Here is a 17194-nt window from a genome sequence, read left to right as displayed (position 1 = left end):
TTATGCCTTCCTGTACTATGAAATTTTTTGCCTTATTATACTATGAAGTTTTTATGACTTTTTATGTGTTACTATACTATGACATTTTTATTACTTTTTATGCCTTACTATACTATGACATTTTTATGACTTGTTATGCCTTACTATACTCTGACATTTTTTGCCTTACAATACTAAGACATTTTCATGACTTTTCATGCCTTACTGTACTATGACATTTTCATGACTTTTTATGCCTTATAATACTATGACATTTTTATGACTTTTTATGCCTTACTATAATATGACATTTTTTGCCTTACTATACTATGACATTTTTATGACTTTTTATGCCTTACTATACTATGACATTTTCATGACTTTTTATGCCTTACTATACTATGACATTTTTTGCCTTACTATACTATGATGTTTTTATGACTTTTTATGCCTTACTATACTATGACATTTTCATGACTTTTTATGCCTTACTATACAATGACAATTTTTGCCGTACTATACTATGATGTTTTTATGTCTTTTTATGACTTTTTATGCCTTACTATACTATGACATTTTTGTGACTTTTTATGCCTTACTATACTATGACATTTTCATGACTTTTTATGCCTTACAATACTATGACATTTTTATGACTTTTTATGCCTTACTATAATATGACATTTTTTGCCTTACTATTCTATGTTTTTATGACTTTTTATGCCTTACTATACTATGACATTTTTTGCCTTACTATACTATGACATTTTCATGACTTTTTATGCCTTACTATACTATGACATTTTTTGCCTTACAATACTAAGACATTTTTATGACTTTTTATGCCTTACTGTACTGACATTTTTATGCCTTACTATACTATGACATTTTTATGACTTTTTATGCCTTACTATACTCTGACATTTTTTGCCTTACAATACTAAGACATTTTTATGACATTTTAATGCCTTACTATACTATGACATTTTTTGCCTTACTATACTATGACATTTTTATGACATTTTTATGCCTTACTATACTCTGACATTTTTTGCCTTACAATACTAAGACATTTTTATGCCTTACTATACTATGACATTTTTATGACTTTTTATGCCTTACTATACTCTGACATTTTTTGCCTTACAATACTAAGACATTTTTATGACTTTTTATGCCTTACTGTACTGACATTTTTTGCCTTACTATACTATGAAGTTTTTATGACTTTTTATGCGTTATTATGCTATGAAATTTTTTGCCTTATAATTCTATGACATTTTTATGACTTTTTATGCCTTACTATACTATGACATTTTTTTGCCTTACAATACTATGACATTTTTATGACTTTTTATGCCTTACTATACTATGACATTTTTTGCCTTACTATACTATGATGTTTTCATGACTTTTTATGCCTTACAATACTATGACATTTTTATGACTTTTTATGCCTTAATATACTATGACATTTTTATGACTTTTTATGCCTTACTATACTTTGACATTTTTTGCCTTACTATACTATGATGTTTTCATGACTTTTTATGCCTTACAATACTATGACATTTTTATGACTTTTTATGCCTTAATATACTATGACATTTTTATGACTTTTTATGCCTTACTATACTATGACATTTTTATGACTTTTTATGCCTTACTATACTTTGACATTTTTTGCCTTACTATACTATAACATTTCTATGACTTTTTATGCCTTACTATGATATGACATTTTTTGCCTCACTGTACTATGACATTTTTTGCCTTACTATACTATAACATTTCTATGACTTTTTATGCCTTACTATGATATGACATTTTTTGCCTTACTGTACTATGACATTTTTTGCCTTACTATACTATGACATTTTTTGCCTTAATATTCCATGATGTTTTTATGACTTATTATGCCTTACTATACTATGACATTTTTATGACTTTTTATGCCTTACAATACTATGACATTTTTATGACTTTTTATAACTTACTATAATATGACATTTTTTGCCTTACTATACTATAACATTTTTATGACTTTTTATGCCTTACTATAATATGACATTTTTTGCCTTACTATACTATAACATTTTTATGACTTTTTATGCGTTACTATACTATGACATTTTTTGCCTTACTATACTATAACATTTCTATGACTTTTTATGCCTTACTATGATATGACATTTTTTGCCTTACTATTCTATGTTTTTATGACTTATTATGCCTTACTATACTATGACATTTTTATGACTTTCTATGCGTTACTATACTATGACATTTTTTGCCTTACTATTCTATGATGTTTTTATGACTTATTATGCCTTACTATACTATGTCGTTTTTATGACTTTTTTGCCTCACCATACTATGTTGTTTTCATGGCTTACTATACTATGACGTTTTTATGAATTTTATGCTTTACTATACTATGTTGTCTTTCATGACTTTTATGCCTTACTATACTATGAAGTTTTTGAATTTTATGCCTTAATATACTTTGTCGTATTTATGACTTTTAATGCCTTACTATACTATGTCGTTTTTATAACTTACTATAATATGATGTTATTACGACATTTTATGCCTTATTATACTATGTCGTTTTTATGCCTTTTTATGCCTTACTATAGTATGTCGTTTTTATATCTTACCATACTATACTTTGAGTATTTGTGCCTTACTATACTGTGAACCTTTCATGACTTAATTGAACACAAAGAGTTTTTCTCAGTCAACTTTATTGAGTTGTTCAGTCATGAACATAGTCTCAGTCTGACTTTATGTACAGAGGTTTTATGTTCTCCAGCATCTTCAGGTTCTCTTTAGCATGTTGAAGAACTCTTCCAGAACGTTCTCCACCTCGTCCTCGCTGTAATCTCTCACCACGAACCGGTCGCCGTCGTCAGCTCCCCGAATCATTGCCGACAGAACTACACAGAGACACGAAGTTAATGCTGTTGGGGTCACCTGCTGACCTCACCTGTATACACAGGTTTGTGAGGCATTGGGAGGAGAGCGCAGTGTGAGGTGTGTCACTTCCTTTTCAGCCACTAAAGTATATCTTTGGCATGTTAACATTTTCATTTTCAAATTTTAACTTTTAATGTTAACATTTAAACTTTGGTACTGTAACATTACCATTCTAAAGTTAGCTTTTTAATATTTTAAGCTAGAATTGTAACATCTAGCATTAGCATTTTAAGTTATCTTAGGGCACCTTTCATATAGAGCAGATCTGGACCATACCCTTAAATGTATTAAGTTTTGTAATATTAACATTTTAACTTTAGCAATGTAACCTTTGCTTTTTAATGTAAGTGAAGTCAAATCAATTTTATTTACATCGTTCCAAATCATAACAGACGTTATCGTAGGATGATGTGGATCATCAAGAGCGGAACAAACAAACAAACAAAAAAACAAAGAAAAACACTAACAGACGTAACACACCTGGACTCTGTTCTCTCCTCCCATTGGCTCACAGAGCTGTATGGGTGTGGTCAACAGGTTAGTAAATGTGTAAAACAGGAAGTGTCCTCACCACGTCCTGACAACGGCCTGAACATGCACAAGGTTTTTTTCTTCATGTCGACGACTCGGCCGAGTTCATAACCAACACCCAGAGACGGCTGCGTGACCTCTGCCACCACCACTGAGGTCAGAGGTCAGACAACCAACACCGAAAGGTTAGAGGTCAACAGGTGAAACAGAAGCTGCCTGCAGACACTGACACACAATAATCAATAATCAATTATCCTCACCGTCAGACTGTCGGAGCCAGTCCACATCTCGGTCATGAATAAACTTGTCTCCGGCTGCTGAGGCGTCCTCACCTGTCCAATCACAGCACAGCAGCTCGGTGACATCACACATACCTCAGTAACCACAAAGCTGCAATAGTGTTTAGTTTTAAATCAGTTGTGTCATTCTGAATGTTTGTTAAACGTAATTAGTCTTAAATGTTTTCTTTCATGAATTACTTTTGTTTATTATTTTTGTTTCACCATCTTTATTTATATGTTGCATTTATTTCCTTCCATTGTACTTATTTTATTTGTTTGTATTGTTCACATTTTACTCTTTCAGAAGTTTTGATTGTTTCCTTCATTTTCAATGTTTAATTGTTTCAGTAAGTTGAAGTGGAAAATGTTTTGAACAAAGAAAAATAAATGAGTGTGACTGAAACACCATGTTTTCCTCATGTTGAATATCTTGATTCCTGCATTAGTCTGTGTAGGACCAGTAATATTTGCAATCTGCACCTTGGTTTTAAAAGCAAGGTGAGAGAACAACTGTTCATCTTCATTTATGAATGGACAGTTCACTCAAAATGCACAATGACGTCATCTCACCTTACAGTGTGTGGGATGGTAAATCTGCAACTCCACTGCGGCTAATGTTAACGTCGTAATGACGTCACTTCGGTTAATAACACACTGAATTAAATTTTCTAGTGTATGAATTACAATGCAGACACTACAGCACTGAGAGTGACCTCTGACCTCTGTCGCTGAGCTCTGTGCTGCTCACGTGCTCGGTTAGCACGGTCCCGTAGCTCTGCAGCTTCTCCACGATCCTCCGGTACAGCGCTACGTCATCTCTCCCGCCGCGGATACTCCCGCAGAAATAAACCTTCATCCTCTTCACGACCTGCTCCACCGGTTCTGCCTGCGTCCTCCTGCTGCCGCTTCCCGCGCTGTTTGCGAATGAGCCTTTGCGTGGTGACGTGACTTGGTTACGTGACATTGAAACCAATACTCCTGTAACCCGGAGCGGAGTCTGTCAGGTGCGCCACTGTTAACAGATGCCGTTATTTCTCCGCTGTGATTGGCTGAACAGCAACAGTCTGAACTCTGTCGCCTCTGATTGGTCCAGGATGGAGGAGGTGACCAGCTGAGGGGAGGAGTTACCTGATAGACAGCGCTCAGGGCAGCAAAGCCCAAGTTCATTAGGCTGAAGTCTCAAAATAAAGATTTATGTTGCAGTTTCTGTATTAATCCAAAATCTATTCATTTGTTTCTATATTTCCCACAAACTTCCTGTTACACCTTTCAAAATAATCGTTTTCACAGCCTGTGTTATTCTTGCTTCAGAGCAACAGAGGTGGAAAATTAAAATAATTTAAACTCCTGTGCTTCAGTATAATTCTGAGGTAATCTACATTTACACATCTACTTTACTTAAGTAAATTCAAAACATTTTTTTTTCAAATAAATAACCTTGTTGGTTTTTTTTTTTTTTTTTTACAGATAAAACTTTATTCTTCCACAGGGGGAAATTCACAAACTACCCAGCAGAATATAAAATAATTCAAATAAACCATTAAAGTGATGAACACATTAATGCATCAGTATTTATAATACAACATTATATATGACTCTGCATACTGGGTACTTTTACTTTTGGTCTTTAAGTATATTCTGATGATACTTTTGTCTTGTAAATTAGTTTAATGGTGGAGTTATATTTACAAATGAAGCGTGAACTCTGCATTAAGTCTGAATTAAGCTGCTGTTTGACCTCAGATTTTTCTGCTTACAATTAAATAATCTTGATCATTATAATGTTTTGAGGACAGCAACCATTCATCTTGAAACTCTGCTGATAGATGAAATACCAAAATGTCGAGAAAGAATCTGTTTGTAAATTTAAATGATGTCGTTTTACTAAATAAAGTGTGGATTATCCAACCAAAGTCCATAAAGTTTACTCGGGGTTTCTGTACAGAAACTATAAATACATCTGAACATGAAGAGAACAACACAAAAGCCAAAACAAAATGTTACAGAATGAATAAAAAATGTACAAGAGCTGAGAGAGAAAATGTTTGACTTCATGAACATGAAGCTTCATCTTCAGAGGACATTAACACAGAATCATCTCTACTCAAAGGCCACTTATTAGCTTTTTCAGGAGCCGTCATGGTCTTCATCTGCTCAGTTGTCACATGCTGATGTGATTCCATTCGGACCTCTGAGTTGTGATCATTCTGTTATTTTAGGTTTCCCACCAATGAACTTTTATAGTGAAACAGAAACTTTCTTCTTTTAAAAGATGACTGACAGCGTCTATGAGAGAGTGGGGGCCTCAGTGGACCCTCAGTGAGGCCCCCAGGTTCCTCAATGTGGCGTTGAGTGTCAGTTCAGGCACGTCTCTGGCCACACGCTGCATGGGAGCCAGGTTGGGTCCTTCCAGAGTGTCCAGCAGCCCTGAAACGACAACGACAGGAGGTCTCACTCAGACACAGAAACAATGAGGTGGTCTCACTCAGACACAGAAACAATGAGGAGGTCTCACTCGGACACAAAAACAATGAGGAGGTCTCACTCGGACACAGAAACAATGAGGAGGTCTCACTCAGACACAGAAACAATAAGGAGGTCTCACTCGGACACAGAAACAATGAGGAGGTCTCACTCAGACACAGAAACAATGAGGAGGTCTCACTCAGACACAGAAACAATGAGGAGGTCTCACTCAGACACAGAAACAATGAGGAGGTCTCACTCAGACACAGAAACAATGAGGAGGTCTCACTCAGACACAGAAATGACACTCTGATGCAAGCAGGTGAACTGTTTACACTCAGTCACATGACCTCAGTAAATGATGGCGTCAGGTGCACAGGTGTGCGTCTCACCTTCTACGATCTTGTGGTAGGCGAAGTGCAGGTAGAGCAGGAAGAGCATGTGCAGCAGAGACAGAGTCCCACAGAGGAGGAGACGAGGCGTCTGTCCGACCGTACGAGACAGCAGAGCCGCCACCTGAGAGGAGGACACACGGGACATCAGGTGAGTCCACAGTTGTGGGAGAACCAGGGGGCTGATGGGAAATGTAGTGCTTACCATACGCAGGGTGGACAGTCCTCCAACCAGCAGCCACAGGACGTAGAACAGGAAGTGGAAGTGGATGTTGTAGGTGATGAGGAGGACGGCGCAGTGACCAAACAAACCGTAACCCTGACGACGGCAGACAGGAAGTACATTGTATTAATTAGGTTGAGAAAAAAAAGGTTAAAAGCACTCTACATGATTACTACAGTTTGGATGGTACTGACACTGTGTAGTGTGTGTAGTGTGTGTAGTGTGTACATGTGCAAGTGTAGTTGTAGTACCAGTACTGACCAGCAGGGACAGCATTTGCAGCATGGTGATCTGAGCGTTGACCAGGTACGCCAGGAAGTAGATGAAGGAGGAAACGCCGAGCCAGTAACCGAAACACGTTCCTATAGCTGTACCCATCAGAGTCCCCTCCCTCTGGATATCACACACACACACACACACACACACACACACACACACACACACACACACACAATCATCAGTGCCCCAACAGAACCAATCGCCCCACGTGTTTCTGGAGGTGGGATTTGGGTTTCCAGGTGTATCTGTGCGTGTGTGTATCTGTGTGTGTGTGTGTGTGTGTGTGTGTGTGTGTGTGTGTGTGTGTGTGTGTGTGTGTGTGTTCTTACTATGACAGTTCCTGAAGTCTTCATCCCGTGCAGCAGGATGGCCACCAGAGTAAAGACCAGCATCAGAGGACCGTACAGCTCACCTGCGATCTTCTACAGAGGGAGAACACACTGTCAGAGGACACAAAGCTGATCCTGGATCACAGGTGGAAACATGTTTGTGGGTGGTTACCTGGGGGAAGTTGATCATGCGGACAGGTATCATGGACTCGATCAGCCTGGGAGACGCAGAGCAGACGACAGTCAGACAGAGCGGGAAACAGGAAAGGGCAGACAGGAAACAGGAAGCGCGGAGAGTCCTACCTGCTGCGGACCTGAACCGGCTCCACGTCAAAGTACGGCCTCAGGATGTCGATGTTGGCATAAAGGTTAAAGGCTTTAGAGGCCTGACGCTTCCCCGCCTGCCACACCTGGACACATCACACAGGGATCAGGACTCATCAACTCATCAAACAGAGAAGTCCACAGGAAGTCCCATCATCGGATCCTCGACCTCCCAGTGACATTAAAACAAAAGTCTGGGTGGGTCTCCAGACAATTACCATTATTGATTACTTTATCATTACATTATTACATTAACCAAAAACATTCAGTTTCCTGGAGCAGCTGAAACCATCGAACGTTTGTCAATATTTACTTCTGAATGAACATAAAGGAGAATCAGGAAATGATCATCAGAGCAGCTACTGATGATTTTCTATTGATAACCAATCGTCACAGAATTATTATCTCGTTAGATGGTCAAGTGTGTGCGTGGATGACCTCTGACTCCCGTCCTCAGTGGCGCTCACCTCGTCGGCCACCTGTCGGCCCAGCTGACCCTTTATCCCCTTCATGCCCAGAAACTCCCCGTCGTCTGGATTGTCGTCCTCGGTGGCGGCCGCCTCCGCCGCCACCTCCTCCTCCTCCTTCATCCTCTGGTGCATCTCCCCCATGTCCTCGAAGCTGGAGCCCGACGTGTCGTCCATGTTCTCCATGTCGATGACCGCCGAGCCGCCACCCTGGAACACATGAGGAAACACGGGATCGATCCTCATTCAGACGTTTTTGTATCTTATCAATCACAGAATGTCGTGTGTGTGTGAGAATCAATAAGTGGATTAACAGAAAATGAAAAAGCAATTAGATAATGATAGATTCATCATTTGAATCGTTTTTAAATTAAAAATTCAACAGTTGCTGAGTTAAGTTTCATCACACAAACTGATTCATCGATCAACTGAGAAATTGATTGGCAGATTAATGAAAATAATCAATAGTCACTGAACTAATCAGTTTAATGTTGGACCTGATATTGAAAACTTTATATTCTTCTTATTACAGATTTATTTGTCTGTTGTAACATCAATTATTTATTGGTTATATTTTTGATCAATGATGAGAATCTGCGAAGTGACGGATCAATGAAGAGCAGCACCAGTAAAGCACCAGTACCTCAAATGTACACTACTGCAGTACATGTACTTAGTTACTCTCCACCACTGAACAACAACTTGGGTTAACCTGGTTATCTCCAGACTTTTTAGTTAGCCTGTTAGTTAGGTGGTTAGTTAGTAGACTAGCTTGTTAGTTAACCGGTTAGCAGTGTTTTAGTTAGCAGGTTAGCCTGTTAGCTCACCTGGATAAGGTTGTCATCGAAGCTCCCCCACGGTTCCGTGTTCGTGTTTCTGCTCCCGGAGCCCGCAGACATTTTCCCCGCAGCAGTAGCAGCAGTTTATCCGGTGGTTGACCGTCTCTGTCCCGGGCAGCTGACCGTGTGACTGCCCCCTCGACGGACTGACGGAAGTTTAATCTCCGCACAAACAATAAAACTCTGATGTTTTAGTCTCTAAGATCCACATAACAACATTACGACGCTACTGAACATCCGCACGGCACGCAGGACGACGTCATGACGTCACGCAAACTGAGCGACGTGGAAGCCGATAATGTCGCGAGATTCTTGTGTCGTCGGTGACACACACACACACACACACACACACACACACACACACACACACACACACACACACAACACACACACACACACACACACACACACACACACACAAAATGTTATCAACACAATAAATAAATAAATAAATGAAGGGGGAATAATACTGACAACGATTATGATACAATAATGATACATCAGTAAAAATATTAAACTATATTTTTATAGTTATTATTTATAATTATATTGTTAATAATTGTTATTTTTGTTATTATTGATAATAATAATTCGAATTTTATATTATTTATATCAAAATTAGTAATAAAATAAGTGTTTACAGGTGTTCTCCGCGTTGTTCTTGTCTGTCTGTTTGATAAACTATCATTATTATTATTATTATTATTATTATTATTTATCTGTCTACATAAATATGTACAACAAGCAACAATGGCCAATAACATATAACTAATAAATTACAGTTAGAACAAAAATTCAATGGTACAAACAGACTCTTCACTTCACTGCAGCTTCATGGCGCCATTTGGTGGACTGATAGTAGAAGTACAGCAGCTGAAGGTCCGTGCATGAAGTATGAATCTTCTGCAGTTGATCACGTTGTATAATGAATATATACATGTTATTGCCTAATTTCATTGTCCTGCTTGTGCTAAGTGCAGGTGTATGAAATATGATGACGTTTTTATGAGCTCGTTCTTTATTAGCAGCTTGGAGTGTGTTATTGTTCCACTGAATGAAGACGCACGCTCGCCTTCAAAATAAAGGCTGTGCGCTTTGAATAAACTAGCAGATTAAACATTTACACTGATTGTCAATGTGTTCTAACATAGAGACAAATCTACCTCCACCTGTCACTCACAGCGGCCACTCCCTCAGTCAGCGGTACCAGGCTGGTACCTTTTTGTACCAGGCTGTAAACATGTTTATTTCTGCTGTAAAGTTGGACAGTTTAACATGGGAGTCTCTGGGGACTGACTCACTGTTGGAGCCAGACTCTAGTGGTCGTTAGAGGAACTGCAGCTTCTGGTTCTTCCACTTGGAGGTTTGTGTGTGGTTTTTAAAGTTCAAACAGTTAATCAGAAAATAATTAATGAATTTATTTTTGAATAATAATGAGTTGCAGCCACAATCCAGTATGCATTTATGTCTTTTTATTTTACAAACAGTGAAAAACATAAAACAAACTTTTACAAAATCACCTCATCTTTTATTTATTTATTTTGACATTATAAGTGAAGTTGAGTTTTTTATTTAAGAGGAAGTTATTGAGTAAATCTTACTTTTCCTTTGATGTTACTGACACACAGGTGAAATACTGTAAAACACTGTCCTCTTTATTTCATCAGCCAGTGTATCCAGAGGTCAGACAACGAGACAAAAAATATATACTGCAAATATCACACAGCAAAAATAAAATATCAGTATTACAAAATAAAAGATTTTCCTGTTTCTATGAAGGGCTGTAAAACTGTCAACACTCGTTTTTATTTAAAGTTATAAACTGTGGGGAAATACAACTACATGCTACAGATAAACAGAACATACACAGAGGAGTAAAAAATGTTCAGTCCTGATTTACATTTTTACAAAGAAAACAGGCAAATAAGAGAAATTCTGGTTCCACGTTCTGTAAGAGGAATCATATACACTGTAAAAACAACTGCTAAAAACATCTGCGTCGACTCTGCACCGTGTTCAGGGGCAGCAGGGAACAGACGGGGGTTTACAGCTTGAACGTAGGTCGAGCGAGGTTTGGTTCCTGTAACAAACCGTCATCGTCACTGACAAACTAAACAGTCGTTCCGTCTCAGAGTCTGGAGCGTCCAGCAGCTGGGAGCAAATCAGTGAGGGCGTCTCGTCCAGTGGGAGGACGGAAGACCCCGGTCAACCAAACCACTTCCTCCCCAAGATCTTCAGGGAGCTGTTGGTGCAGCAGGAGAGGGCGGAGCGATGGTGCTGTCTTCTTCTAACTCGTCTAGTTTGACGTAGAATCTAGTGCTGGGTGTGTAGGAAGGTGGAGCTGGATGTGTGATCATCCTCCTGCCTTGGTTTGGTCCCTGATTTCTTCTTCTATGTTTGCCTAGTCGCTCATCACTTCTTCTTCACCCCTGCTGCCGGTGTCTGGTCCTGGACTTGGCGGCAGCAGCTCCATGTCCTTGGAGCTGCTGGTGCTGGCTGCTCTGGCGATCCTGGTGAGGGTCTGTTCGTACGGCGAGGGCAGGTAGACCATGAGGAAGACGCCGTCTGTCACGTCCTGCTCCGAGCTGGAGCTGGGGAGCTGGTTCTGCCCCCTGCTGCGGCGGATGGAGGACAGCAGCTCGCAGTTCCTCTCCGGGTCCTGCAGGTCCTCCAGGGCGATCACGTTGGCCAATCCCAGCTTGCCGCTGAGGCTAAAGCCCCGCCTGCGGCGCCAGATCAGGAAGCCGAGGATGCTGAGGAACAGCAGGAGGACGGAGACGGTTGCTACGGTGATGTAGGCGATGGATCCTGCACTGAGGATGGCCTCGCCCGAGCTCTGGCCCTGAGAGACACAAGAAGATGAACGACATTTTCTGTGATTAGACACAAGATCAGCTCAGTTTTCTTCTTCCATTAATCAGTTTAATTTTCTTTTCTTTTTAAAAACAGGTTTTGTGTGTATAATATAATAATATAATATAAAATATAAAAATGTGACGGTGCTCACAGTGTGTATGAATATACACCAACAAAGAAGAGGAAAGAATTACTTATTTTACTTGGTGCTAAAATTAAACATTTTTACATTCTGACATCAAGCGCAATCCCTGATACACAACAACAACAACAACAACAACAACAACAACAACAAACATACTGAACATACAGAGTGTGATTCACCTGATTGATCATTCACGTGCCACAGGTGTAAATACTGTCGGTTATATCATCAGCATATTTAATATTAAATATAACATTTCCCATTTTAACATTTCCTGATATTAATTTCATTGGTTGAATAAATGTTCATGTTTGACTTTATTTCCTCATAATAAACTCACAGGTGATGAACTGGTTGTTGGACTGAACTAAATGTGACTCAGTGACTAAAACAGTAGAAGAAGAAAAAATCCTGTTTTATGGTTAAAGTCACAGTTAATTCTGTCAGCAAACATCTGGCCAGCAGAGGGAGCTGTCAGCCTCAAACATCTGTTTGGCCTCTTTATGTGAATTAATCTGGAACATCGAAGCTGCTGAAGGTTAAAGGGACGAGCACGAAGCCACTGAACACGTTTGTTTTAAACATTCAAGCTCTTGAGAAAATGCTGAATAAAGATTTTAACTAAATAAAATAAATTTGTTAATAGTCTTAAATCTTGCGGTTGACTTTTAAGATGAGATATTCCTTTATCCCTCAGTGGGAAAGTCGGAGTGTTACAGAAGCAAAGTGACGTTACAAAGAAAAGAAAAACTGCAAAAAGACGATATTAAGTTCTTTAAGATAAATACTATGATCATATAATATGTACAGTTAGACATGAAATATAACAAAACAAGAAAATAGCATCAGATAAGTGATATTGCACAGGTTGTGAACTAAATTAAATTAAGTAAAATATCTAAAATTAAAATTATTTAAAATCAAATTTAAAATAAACTCTGAGCACAAGCATCAAAACATCAGACGCCTCTGAAATAAAAACTAAAACTTTTTTAACTTCTTATAGTAGGAATCTAAGAAAGGTGATGCTTATATTAGTTTTACTCTCTGGATCATGAACCAGCTTCTCAGTTTAGTTTCCAACATCTGGATCTCTTGGATTGTAATTAAATACTGATAAAAAGTAGAAACTTCAAAGCACTGATTTTTACCATGTGAATGTAGGTGGAAGATTGTGTTTCCATTGGTCTCTTTCTTCTTAGTGGATTTGAATGTTAAATTATTAATAGATGAATAAAAAAACAAACAGATTAATTAATAATGAAAATAATCATCACATGTGGCTGAACTCACCGGTGCCTGTCTGTCGGTGGAGGGCAGAGCCGAGGGGCCGGGCGACCAGTCCAGAGAGTCCCGGCCGGCCGGTCCAAACTTCATCCAGCTGCTCTCCAGGAGAGACCGCATGGTGGACGATCTGATGCCCAGCCGGAGCCGGGGGCGGGGGGGCCGCGGGGGCCGAGAGCGCCCACAGGAGGTATACGGTGGATGGAGGAGACGAGGAGTCTGCTGACGGCTGAGAGGGGCACTGACTGAAAGAGCTGCAGTGATCAGCCTGAAATAATAACTGAGGGAGGGGGAGGAGGAGGAGGAGGAGGAGGAGGAGGAGGAGGAGGAGGAGGAGAAACGAGGGCAGCAGACAGTCGGTCCGTTTGTCCAGCTGAGAGGAGACACGTCACTGGTCCTGATGGGAGGATTTACAGTCACAGTGTGTGTGTGTGTGTGTGTGAGAGTGTGTGTGTGTGTGTGTGTGTGTGTGTGTGTGTGTGTGCACGTTTCATTAGTTAAAAAGATCAACTTTTTTTAAACAGTATTTACAGTCATGTATGAACCAACTTCATCTTGTGTGAATATGTTTGATTGATTAGTAACTGATATATAAGGAACATATAAGTCACTGCATTTGCTGGATTTAATTAAAGCTCCATATTTTCTTCTTCTTCTGTGTTTTATTTAGTGTATATAAATAGTAGTATAAGTGTTGATCCATTATATATTTGTGGTTTTAAGAACCACATGATTGGCTGAGTGATCCAATAAAAATAAAGCAGATTTCAGGTAAAAACACTCAGAGAAACCAAATCCTGCAAGGTTTGGATGGTGGGTCCAGGTGGGCGGGGCTTGGTGACTGCTTTGTTGTGACATCACAAAGTTCCAGAAGTCCTGACGGCTGGTTTTAAGGCTCAGTTTCTGAATACAGGCTGTGTGCATTTCTCTGTGGACTGAGGCTTTGATACTTTCACAGTATTAATATAGAAGCTAGAGCTGATCTATAATCACACTACACATGGACACACACCTTTACACTGGAGGAGCTTTAAGTTCTGATGTATGAATATCACCCAGTTGGATACTGGTTTATCCATGCAGACTGTGAATGCAGCGTTTCCTCTGAAGGTCATTCTCTGACCTCGACCTCCTTTTTAAGTTTCAGTTCGACATGACGACAAACTTAAGAGACAAACTGCTTTTATTGTGCAACACACAGAGGCCTGCAGGGGGAGGGGCTTTGAAACATACAGCAGTGAACACACCTGTAAGACCGAGCTCAGGGAAAACCAAGCAGAGCAGCTTAGAAACATCAGGAGGAAAGATTACACAGCTTTTCTTTCATATCAAAAGCAGAAGAAAAATTACACTTTTAGAAATCACAGCCACAACATTAGCTGACCTGCCGACGTCGGTCCGGCAGCGGCGCGGTCGAGGTCAGTGAAGGAAGCAAACCTGGATGAACGCCCAGAAAACCTGTGATCATGAACGCAGCTTTCTGCACATTCACCTGTCACATGTTTACGTTTCAGAAACAGTCTCACAAAAACCGTCCAGCTCCCTGTTAGTGGGACACGAACCTCATCAAATACTCAGGCGCCATCTTGAGTAAAAGTAAAAATGTTCATGCAGGAGATTTAATGAACAAAACGTCTTTTATGCCGAAACAAACACAAACGTCTTTGGAACTAAATCTTATTAAATATTAATCAGGTTCAAGTGCAGCGGGTTTTTGGATCTTTGGACAGATTCAACGACAAAGTTCCTATAAACAAAATTTAACTTTGTGAGTTATGAAGCTCAGAAATCTGGAAATATCAGATTTAGTTAAATGTTTTCTCGACTAACTACAGAGGTCTGTGCACTTCAGGTTTAAAGAGGTTTCCAAGTAAACATCAAACACAACGTCCTATGATCGAAACAGGGTTTAAAGGGAGTTCTGTTTAAAAGGACTCTGTGGTTTAATTTGTCTCTGTCATAAAGTTGAGGAACTTATCGAGAGACAAATAGAAAAGAGATCCTGACTTTTAGTCGAACTCCAAAACTACTCAGTCCTGCATTTCCCACAATGCAACTCAACTGCATCTTTTGTTTAGGCCTGTCCACATCTGTCAAACTACATTCCTCCCCCCCAGAGGTCGTATCGCACGTTTCCTGTTGTAAATTTGACGTCTTCTCAGGATTCAGAAATCTCCTCCAGTGAGTGGAGAAGCGTCGCTCATGAAGAGCTACGTGTTAGCTACAGTGCTATTTAGATAATGATGCTTCAAGAAAGACATCCCATAATTGTGACTGTGTCGTCTGTCTGGATGTCAGTAAGTAAATGTTTCACAATGAAGCTTCAAATGACTTTTTAAATCTGATTATAGGACGAGAACCTTCTTCTAATAATCAAACTTGTTCTTTAGAAAGACTTTGGCTCCATCAGAAGTTATTTCTTCCTTTTGAGCCGCTGTTTCATCAGAGGTGCAGGATGATTCAGGGTTTTATCTTCTGATAAAACACTATACAACAACTTCTGTGCTCATGAACCACCAGTTTACGCTCGTCGTCTTTGCACTGCAAGAATTTCATCAACCTCTTTGCCCCTAAACACGGTTAAAGCCGAACTTACAGGTGCACCGACATCTGAGAAGTGTTCCTGAAGAATCAGAAATAAACACATTTCTGTGACGAACATTTCCAACGATTCGGTTGCCCATTTGAAAAAGAGAGAGAGAGAGCAGCTTTCACTCCTCTGCTTCTTTATGTTCCTGTGACGCTCTCCGTCGCGTGATCTGCCGCTTTAGAAACTGTGTCACACGTCTGGGTCATGTATATATTTTCTCTGTCGGTGTCAGACGACAGGAAACGGTCAAAGCTGCTTTAGTTTCCCCTCCAGACAGTCTCTCAGCCTCAAACTCAACTCTCAGGAATTCATTTATCGAGTCAACAAAGCGGCCAGTCAGTCAGTCAGTCAGTCAGTCAGTCAGTCAGTCAGTCTCTCAACCAGCCAAGTCACTCACTCTTTTTTTTTTTTTTAAGTAAGCTCTTCTTTGAGATACACCATCAATCTGCCAGAGCAAGTATAGTAGGTCAGCGCCTCTTCAATCTGTTCAGATTCCCAATAATCCCTCAACAGCACAATAAGACACTAAACTGTAGATGATTTCACTTGTTGGGAGAAATGCGATTAAAGTTTCCCGGCACAGCGGCTGAGGAAGGAGCCGTCAGACTGACAAAATCAGAAAGCAATCAAAAGCTTAAAAAAGACTTTCTCATAAACTGTGTGTGACGGCGGAGCGCACGACAATGGATTTGGACTGAGTTATACCCAAGTGCATCAAATCTGCTTAGAGTGCAGATGAAGTTTGTTCGTCTTCTGTTAATCTCGGAGCGACTGTGTCAAATGCACATTAGTAGTAATACTCAGAAGTGGAGACAAAAGATTTGTCTTTGGAAACATGGACACAGAGAGAATATCTGAGCAGGATAATCATCAGAGTGACTCAAGTTGAAATCGACACAAACTGCTGGAGGATCGTTGCATGTCAGCGACACATTAACTGCTTTTTTTTTTTTTTTTAGATGGAAACGCCGTCATGGACTTAACACCAACTAAATCCTCCCCTCCGCCGCTGCTGCTGATCACACTGATGGCCGACAACATCTGTCCGCTCGCCGCTCGCTCTTAAACAGCGGGGAATAAGGACAAACGGGGACGGGTCAGGGACACAGGGAGGGGCCCGGCGGCAGAGACAGGGCAGGGACGGGGAGGCGAGACGTTCTAATGCTGTTTGTCATTTACTGAAAAGTTGTTAATGAAGACTTCCTGGGAGCAGATGTGCAGAAGGAGCGA

General features: G+C 40.0%; 3 protein-coding genes across 4 annotated transcripts in view; all 3 read right to left on the bottom strand.

The window, feature by feature from the left end:
* Positions 1-2709: 2709 nt before the first annotated feature.
* dnph1 (2'-deoxynucleoside 5'-phosphate N-hydrolase 1) lies at positions 2710-4739 on the bottom strand. Its single transcript, XM_056395804.1, has 4 exons — positions 4491-4739; positions 3750-3821; positions 3530-3640; positions 2710-2918 (listed from the first exon to the last, which is right to left on the bottom strand). Exons 1-4 carry the CDS (start codon positions 4732-4734, stop codon positions 2800-2802), a joined length of 546 nt encoding a protein of 181 aa, XP_056251779.1. The 5' UTR covers positions 4735-4739; the 3' UTR covers positions 2710-2799.
* A 940-nt stretch (positions 4740-5679) lies between these two features.
* yipf3 (Yip1 domain family, member 3) lies at positions 5680-9356 on the bottom strand. Its single transcript, XM_056396332.1, has 9 exons — positions 9078-9356; positions 8251-8460; positions 7763-7869; positions 7632-7677; positions 7460-7552; positions 7113-7244; positions 6834-6947; positions 6629-6752; positions 5680-6197 (listed from the first exon to the last, which is right to left on the bottom strand). Exons 1-9 carry the CDS (start codon positions 9147-9149, stop codon positions 6076-6078), a joined length of 1020 nt encoding a protein of 339 aa, XP_056252307.1. The 5' UTR covers positions 9150-9356; the 3' UTR covers positions 5680-6075.
* Positions 9357-14539: 5183 nt separating this feature from the next.
* The window catches only part of arfgef3 (ARFGEF family member 3), a 46764-nt gene continuing 44109 nt past the window's right edge, over positions 14540-17194 (bottom strand). For both annotated transcript variants that reach the window (XM_056394952.1, XM_056394954.1), the window contains exon 41: positions 14540-17194. This exon is cut by the window's right edge and continues 4697 nt beyond it. The gene's annotated coding sequence lies outside the window, so the exon portion shown is untranslated.

This window comes from Seriola aureovittata, chromosome 14, assembly GCF_021018895.1.
Source record: "Seriola aureovittata isolate HTS-2021-v1 ecotype China chromosome 14, ASM2101889v1, whole genome shotgun sequence".
Taxonomy (NCBI): Eukaryota; Metazoa; Chordata; class Actinopteri; order Carangiformes; family Carangidae; genus Seriola; species Seriola aureovittata.
The sequence above is the reverse complement of the archived record's forward strand: the minus strand, read 5'-3'. Positions and strand labels throughout refer to the sequence as shown.